At 39.8% G+C, this 9,056-nt stretch overlaps 1 protein-coding gene across 7 annotated transcripts in view; it reads right to left on the bottom strand.

Annotated features, from left to right (window-relative positions):
- Window positions 1-1,415: 1,415 nt before the first annotated feature.
- LOC110679609 (polyhomeotic-proximal chromatin protein) overlaps window positions 1,416-9,056 on the bottom strand; it is a 47,295-nt gene continuing 39,654 nt past the window's right edge. For 6 of the 7 annotated variants that reach the window (XM_021854862.1, XM_021854860.1, XM_021854863.1 and 3 more), the window contains 2 exons: window positions 3,657-4,344; window positions 1,416-3,323 (listed from right to left, as the gene is read on the bottom strand). In XM_021854862.1, coding sequence (XP_021710554.1) covers window positions 2,884-3,323; window positions 3,657-4,344 — 1,128 coding nt within the window. In that variant the 3' untranslated portion in view covers window positions 1,416-2,883. The remainder of the gene's footprint in view (window positions 3,324-3,656; window positions 4,345-9,056) is intronic. The other variant, XM_021854867.1, reaches the window with a different exon arrangement.

The raw sequence follows: 9,056 nt of genomic DNA, 5'->3' as shown, positions 1-9,056 counted from the left end.
GTTATGCCAAATGTCCATTATGCTAAATGGTCATTATGCCAAATGGCTTTATGCCAAATTATCCAGACCCCTACTGGGGTTCGATTTATTATCGATTATTTATCAATAAAACGCAACATAGAGAAGTAGCGCCATATCTCCACATGATGCAGTTCACTTTGACATGAATCCCCTTTATAAAGAACTGAAAGAAGAACAATTCATATGATAACCAATCGAAAAGTGAAGTAAGGAAATGTTTTTTTTTCTATAATTTTCAGTTGTACTCAAATTGCGGTGCGTATGCTTAAGATAGCCAAACATTCCGAAACCAAATCTTAGAACTTTATTCTGTTTCTTCAGAATCTCGTAAGAAGTCGAAAGATATCACTCAGCATCCACTAACGTTCCCAATTTTAAGTGCACGTTAAGCTTATACGGGATCTCGTTGAATTTCGCTAAAATGCTCAAGAGTTTGTTAGGAATCCTCAAGATCTTATTATGAACCCTTAAATTCTGCGAGAATCTTTTCAGCATCCTCAAACTTTGGAAATTATCTTCAGACTTTTCTTAGAATCGTCAAGAGTTACTGGAAACTATCAGGATCACGCAAAAAAAAATCTACAAGATCCCAATAGGTATTCCATGAGCCGGTAGGGATTTCTTCAATCCGTCGGAATCCCGTTGAAAATAATGATCAGAAATCTGTTGGAAATATCTGCACCATGTATTAGAGATGGACAAAATGAATCGGAGCCGTTCAAAAGAACCGAATCACTAACAATTGAACGAGTGATCCGTAGCTCTTTTTGGCGAGAGTCGGTGCATTCGATCAGCAGTCACACAACGAATCAGATAAAAAGTGATCCGTAAAAAGACCGAACGGATTATTTTCTCCTATTTTCGATTACTTTTTTCAAATCGGCGTAAGTAACTTCCATACAGTTTTGAGAAAATTATTTAAGAAGAATCATAATCTGTCTTCTAAAACTGTTTTAAAATGAACAACCTTTTTAACAATTTTTCGTCGTGTACATTGCTTAAATTTTGCATACAATCAGCTCGCGTTTGAACACTAGGTAGTTTCTATTACTTTCCACGAACATTTTCTGACAAAATAATAAGTCGTTTCATTCAGTTACTTACGTTACTTAGTTACGTTTTTGTACCAGTGTAAAATCGCCTCAAGTAGTGTTTTGTTTTCATTTGTGGATAAGTCACAATGTCTCTCCATACAACGGAGTGGCGAAAGTAGCGGTAAGATTGCGAAAGTTGAAAATCCTACTTAAATCCGGAAATTCAACGTGCTAATAGTGAAAAATCGAGTTGGTTTAGAGCGGAACGTGTATAATTTCATCTGCGAAACACGTAAGCTCGATAAAGTTAGTTTGCTTTTCTGACTTAAGACTGTTTGAATAAGTTTTCGAGTATTCTCTTTTGTTCGTACCTCGGCTTTATTATAACACGCCACGCCACGATTTACGCGCCACGCCACATATGCAAGCACAGTTTGCTGATCCGTGTTCTCAGCGCTCTCCGCCTAGGCAGACAATCATGTTTCGCGCACTTGCATTACAGCGAAAGATAAACAGAGAAAAAGCCCACACGAACGACCAAGCGCATAGTTTTACATCTTTAGTTAAGATTCGGTTAGGGAAATTGGCCGAATATCGTGTTCGTGTCCTGTTAAATCGTGAGTTTTTTTTTGGGAAGAATGCAAGAAGAAAGAGGAAGCAAAAGATTGTCCAACATATGGTGTGCGAGTTGCGCGACACGGAATGATCGTTGGATCCGTTCGCTCGGTTCAGCTCGCTCTTACTTTGTGTGCCGCTGAGGCACTGAACCGTTCAAAAGATCCGATTCACCATAGTGAGTGATTCTGTTCGGATCCGTTCACTAAAAAGAGCCATTTTGCCTATGCATCCGCAAGATTCTGCTGGGATTGCTCTATTGCAGCTCAGTGTGCCACTAAGAATCTTCAAGTTCCTCTACGATTCTGTTGATAATGCTCCGCTGGCAATTGTCACGAATCCGTTGACAAGCCTCGGAGTCCTACTAGGAACCTCCATTTCACTGAGGGTCAAAGATGTTTATGCTTCATCAAAATGATACCAGCGATAATCTTGGAACTATCCGTGAATGAGAAACTTTGTAGCCCGCAGTGTGCTCTAGCTTGAGCAACGACCTGATACAGAATAAGTGCAGACACGGCATCAGACATCAGCTTTCGATGAAGTTCATCAACATCAATCCATCTACGTCGGGGTCAAGTGTCTGTTTCTGCCTCAACGAACAGGAAAAGACTCGGAATATGCCTGAATGTAAAATATACAAATACCTCCAGGGCATTTGCTACACGTTAGTCAAGAAAGGACCGTTTATCGATCCAATTTCAAAATAGGGAAATGATATGAATTTTCTTTCTTGGTATACTAATCCTAACGATCGGTTTCAATAGAAAGAATCAAAGGAAGGTATTGCACCGTTCCATCCTAGTCCACAACAAGTCCGCTTTCATGCTGATTTTAACTAACTTTATTCGTTCCGCACAAATAACACATTTCTTTGTGAGTGGCTAATGTATAAAAAATCATAGATAACGTATAAATTCTTGACCATTATTGTACATAAAGCTAATTAAAACGAGAAAGCTTCGTTCATTCGTCATGAACGTCGTTTTCTATCTTGCGAAAAGGCTTCTGCCTCCCATCATAGCGGGCCCAGCGCACTGACGTGTGGGAGGAACCGGGAAATTTGTTCTTAAATTCTAATCTAGATAGCTGGGGGCGTGTAGTGACTAAAAGAGGACAGCCCTGTGGGTGAGTGGCTGGTGTGTGCTATAGTGTTTTTCCCATGTATGTGGATTTGGAAAGAATCAACTTACTTCAACAAGGGTGAAGGAGCTTACTTATTCAAGTCGGCGGCCGATCTCCGCCGGTGTTTACTAGCTAGGGCGTTAACCACACTTTGATGGTGCGTAAGCTGTGGCGGCGGCGTGATGGTGGGTAAAGGAAGCGACGATACGACACTATTGTTGATCGTTATTTGCTGTGCCTGTTGCTGCTGCTGCTGCTGCTGCTGCTGTTGTTGCTGTTGCTGAACTTGAACTTGTTGCTGCAATTGCTGTTGAGCCTGGGCAAGCTGCTGATGCTGCTGGATATGGATTTGTGTAGCGGCGGGTTGATTTGCTGTGGTTATAATTTGTTGAGCTTGCTGCTGCTGATGCTGTTGCTGCTGTTGTTGAAGCTTCAAATGAAGTTGTTTGGTAGTCATCACAAGTTGATTGGGGGCAGCATTTGTGGTCACGTTCAGCGTTTGGCCCAATTGCTGGTTGTGATGTGTGGCTGTTGGATGTAAGCGTAAAGATGTTCATTATTATCAAAACTTCTTATTTTTTTCTTCCATATAATGGAATTGAATTCTGTTTTCAAAACAGCAGAAATATCAAAAATTGATTCAAATTTCGCAAAGTTATAACAATTTGAATTTGCGACAGAGACTTTCTTTGGCACAAACAGAAGGTGATGTATAGTCGTTCTGACACTAAACCGAATAGTGCCTTCCGCTTTTTTACTAAACCTTATGTCGGAAGTAATGCGTTGTATTGCTCATCAAATCAGAAAAAAACGAAAGTCGCTGTTTGGTTAAGTGCCAGAACGACTTAAAAAAATACGTACCTGTAATTGGTGTGGCTATTTTCAGCGTGGACCCGCTCATGCTGCGTTGCTGAGCTGCTACCCGTGCGGCGATTTGCTTGGCTGTGATCGGTGTAGTGACGGATGATACCACCGGAAGTTGCCCACTGCGTGGCCGCTGACTGATGTTCAGTAACTGAATTTGCTGACCCGGTTGACCGGTGTTCACTGTCAGAGGTGTAGCAGCACGTATGCTTTGTTGGCCTAAGCCTTTCATACCGGAAGTTACGATTTGAGCTGCAGTATGACACTCGACATTAGAACCACCATTGCGTTGAATTCTTCCGTACAACTTACCAATTGGCAAAGAGAGCAGACTAGAGCCGCCAACGCTAGTTTGAGGGTTGGCGAGAACCACTGTTTGGGTGGTGGTTTGGGAGTTTGCACCGAGTATATTGGCAGCTGCACTACCAACGGTAGCGGTTCCTGTAGCGCCTGCGGTCGTACCTGCGTTTCCGGCGGCATTCAAGGTATTCAGCTGATTTCCTCCGGCACCGGCGTTCGACACCGGCACGGACACCAATAGGCTAGTGGTTTGATGGTGACCTGTGCTACCGCCAGCGGCAGCATTGTTCGCCGCATTCAGGACACTAGCGGCTGTCGATGATCCCGTGGACGGAGCTGAAGACAGCGACAGCGATATTGGCTGGGCTAATCCTGGGATTTGAACCTATGGAAATAATATGGAAACCTGCGTTAGTACTCGATCTACCAAAACCGGGGGAACTTTAACGATCAACGCTCCGTCATCGTAATCATCGTCATCATCGAAACTACAAAAGCAGTTTTTCTGTTCAAAACTAAACAAATTTCGATGGAAATGTGTTCACTGTTTGTCGGTTGGAGAACAGAATACAGTAAAACACATTTTCCTGTAAATTTTCTTGATTTTGAACCAAAAAACTGCTTTCGAAAATTCCGAAATCAATGACGGATCCTGCCCCCTTAATGGCATAAAATCATTCGTTATAAGGTTATTTGGCTTGGCTATTCTTCTTCATATTAATCTTTACAGCACTGAGTGTCGACATCGAAGTATCTGAATTCCATTACTTCGTCATCGTTCGATCGATTTTAATGAAATTTACATTAATTAAATACCATCAGTGTACCGTAAAATCGGGTGTAATTGATCAGAAGGGTGAAATTGATCATCGTATCACACGATTTTATATATTCGTAATGGAGCACAAATATCAATGTAAGCAGCAATAAATGAACATTGATTGTCGTAACTATTGTCGAATTGTGTGTTGTGAAGTTTTTTTTGCGTTTAAGAATGCTTATTATTATGAAAATAATGTAAAATTTCAAAATCATGCACGGTGCAGTATTGACAAACACCTATAAACTTCTATTTCTAAGCAAGGATTCGAACATGGTATAAACCTGAAAGTTTGTGAGGATGCTTGAGATATATCCCTAAACCAGATTTTATTACCAAAACTCGTACCAATTAGCTCATATGGTTGAATTAATTGAATTTCTGTTAGATATCATTGAATTCCTTAGGAAATTGCATACATTTAGGCGTTTTCCGCGTAATTGTTGAAATTTAACTGTTCGTTATTTATTTAAATACTGCATTGTTAAGAATTTGACAAGCGAATTCGGATTCAGAGAGCTCAAATTTATTAAGTAGAGTTGTTTTGAAAACTAACAATAATGGCATTGACATGTGATCAATTTCACCCCGAAATGAGATCCCCTGATTTTTTATTTTAGAGATATTTGTTAACACTAAAATGACGTTTGTTAGAAAATTTCGCTACATGAGTCGATGAGGCTCACTTTCGTACTTGTTTTCCTGCATTTTGTTATTTGGCATTGTTGACATTATAGAAAACAGACTAGAAAAACCGTGAAAAATGATCAATTTCACCCGAAATTACGGTACCAGATTCCGCTCATTTAAAGGAGGTTATGTGTTCAAATGTTTATTACAAAATTACTATTGTGTCGATAGAAACTATTTGTATGTCACAACGTAGCTCCAAGTATAGATAATCAGCGGCAAAAAAGAATTTCTTTATGAAAACACAAGACCTCGTGAGCGGTTATTGGAACACTAGGTATTTTTGTGTGTTCCAATAACCGCTTATGCAAAACATTAAACAAAATTTTAAGGACATGTCGATTTTAGTATCAGCCTCAAGATCGTAGTAAGCGTTGATACCGAGCGGTTGTGTTTTTTCTGCGTCTGTCAAGATTTTTTCTCGTAAAATATAGAAAAGATGGATTTTCAACAGAATTGTGAATATTTATAGTGACTAAAAGTAGCCAATATGTGCATCATTCCTGTGACCCGGAGTGGTGCGGGTGTGTATATGCGAAACTAGATGTTGTAATCTGGGTCGGTACGGAACAGGAAGCAAGTGAATGCCAAGGATGGAAAGCCACTCGGCAGAATCGCAAAGTTTTTCCCGACAAACAAAACCAACAACGACGGGAACAAGTTCAATGCTGTGAAATTGTCTCACCGGTACAATGTACTGTCAACGTTCATCAAGGGAAAATACAGGCAGGATTTGATAGCAGCGGGTTGAGCGATCCGAAGCTTGTGGTTTTGATGGGAAACTACAAAATGGCAACGTCGGTAGGTATTTATGGTGTCGATGGTAAACGGATGTGATGTATCTACCCAGGAGATGCAGAGGTGATCACGGTATCTAGTAACAACGGTAGTCACACTAACATTATTTCTATTATTTTACGGTAAGATACTTTATTAACACTATATATGATATATTACTATATATTGGGTGTTGGGGAGGGGTAGCCTAGGGGAGTTAATTGAACTGTTGACTGGATGAAAGTGCGTGGGGTCGCCAGCCTTTTGTCATGAGAAAACAGCCTTAGTGTTGTCTTCCAAAGGTCTTCAAAGATATTAACTAGCCCTGCTACAACAAACCATCAGGTAGATCATACCATCCCGGTATGATTCTGCAGCCATAGGTAATCCTTGCGCTGATGGTGGCTAAATAATCATCATCATCATCATCATCATGTCGATTTTAGTATCAGCCTTCTTTTTTGCAGTAGTAGCTATGGTTTGACCATAAACAAAATCAGGATAAATAACGCGGGGCCAGATAGCCGTAGTGGTAAACGCGCAGCTATTCAACAAGACCAAGCTGAGGGTCCCACCGGTCGAGGATCTTTTCGGGTTGGAAACTTTCTCGATTTCCCAGGGCATAGAGTATCTTCGTACCTGCCACACGATGTACACATGCAAAAATGGTCATTGGCATAGTAAGCTCTCAGTTAATAACTGTGGAAGTGCTCATAAGAACACTAAGCTGAGAAGCAGGCTCTGTCCCAGTGGGGACGTAACGCCAGAAAGAAGAAGATTGGGACATAAACATAGTGTTGATCGACACAATAGTAATTTTATAATAAACATTTGAACGCATAACTTTCCTTAGGCCTTCCTTATCCGAGTGGTTACAGTCCGCGTCTACAAAGCAACGCCATGCTGAAGGTGTCTAGGTTCAATTCCCGGTCAGTCCAGGATCTTGTCGTAATCGAAATTTCCTTGACTTCCCTGGGCATAGAGTATCATCGTACCTGCCACATGATATACGAATGCAAAAATGGCAACTTTCGCAAAGAAAGCTCTCAGTTAATGACTGTGGAAGTGCTCGTTGAACACTAAGCTGAGAAGCAAGCTCTGTCCCAGTGGGGACGTAAATGCCAAGAAGAAGAAGAACTTTCCGGAATCTGGTGCACTGATGGTAGGTCACCTCAATCCTTAATTTTCTTTTTAGAATTATATTCCGGAGCAGAGCCGTCTTCTCAGCTTGGTGTTTTACTAGCACTTCCACATCAAAGACCTGACAGCTTTTTTTAGAAATAAGGTACCGCGGGGGTAAGTTCCAGCGTAAACCATTGATGCCATTCATAACTTTCGAACAGGAGAGAAATTCATGAAATTCAGCGATTATTATTGCATAATATACCGAAAGATTGTTAACTTGTCCACAACAAATTGATAGTGTAAAAAAGTGGCTTTTTAAATTTATTCGATGTGAACTTAAAAATCATAACTAAGGACAATGGAAATTCGCGGCAAACTTTTTGAAATTTCTCGTTTAACCAAGGCGATAAATTCAAAATTTCGCGGCTTTGTGGCGGTCCCATACTTCTGGTTATATTTAACACAAAATACACATTTTTAGTGAAAATATCTTTTATGTGTAAATGTTGCAGATTATTATTGAATATAGTTTTCATTTCACAAATTATTATGATAAACTTGATATCAGAATGGTGATGCAAAACTTAAAATATGAGTAGCAAGCCAGAAAGATTTCCAAGTTAAAACTAAACGATTATTTTCGATTTTTCTATTTTACAAACAATCGATTTTAATTAGAAGTTTTCGACGTGCGGTGTCACAAATGATCGATAACAATGATTTTCAGACTGAGAAAGAGCTTACTGGCATTCTGGCAATAGCTTGATGTTTTTAGGCTTGCAATATTGGTCAATACATTTGCAACTTTTCATACGCTAGTGTCAACCAGGCTTCCGGGAAGAGCACACATGATAGAGACAAACCATCTCTGACTGCGTGTTAATTCCCAATATCAGTCATCGATCGATAGAACCGTTCGGTTGATTGCCGTCAGTATAAGAGCACATTGAAGCCTCCTGTATTTTGCCTGTATTGGTAGCAAAGCTCAAAGCTTTGAGCCAACCCTTTTCCAGTAGAGAAGCTAGGCAAAATACAAGACGCTTCGATGCTTACTGACTTTAAAATGGCTTGCTCAACTTTCACCACCTAATTAAATTTCAATCTTGTCGCTCCCTTGCGTCGCCTATTCACCTATTCATTACCATAATTTGGTTCTATAGACTCCCTTTAGCTTTGAGTCGCATGACCGCTAAAGCCATAAAACAATTAATATATATTTCAAATATTTTTTTAACTAATTGCTGTATGAAAACTCTAATTACATAATAAATTTAGGTTGATTTTTGAGTACTAGTTGGAAGTTCAATTAGACTATGATGTTATACATTCGAAAATGCGTCAAGTTTGACGCGCATTAATTATGGTACATCCACGGTAGAAGATTGAAAAAAATCGTCAACATTCATATTGTCGAACTATTCAAAGAATATTTTTTACAAATGATGAAAATAAGGGATGTGTGTATTAAAAATATTTGTAACAACTTAAGTCGATACTTGTAGTAACGTAACTAAGATAAAAAAGTGTTATGAAACGAGCTCACCAGTTGCAAATTATGGTAATCCTTCACCGACTCTTTATTCGTTGGGAACTCAAAAAGAGAGCGCCTTACGATATTTCGGTGAATCCGGTGAATGTCGATATTAAGCTAATTGCATATATAAAAATGAAGATTTGGTGTACCT

Source organism: Aedes aegypti, chromosome 3 (genome assembly GCF_002204515.2).
Source record: "Aedes aegypti strain LVP_AGWG chromosome 3, AaegL5.0 Primary Assembly, whole genome shotgun sequence".
NCBI lineage: Eukaryota > Metazoa > Arthropoda > Insecta > Diptera > Culicidae > Aedes > Aedes aegypti.
The sequence above is the reverse complement of the archived record's forward strand: the minus strand, read 5'-3'. Positions and strand labels throughout refer to the sequence as shown.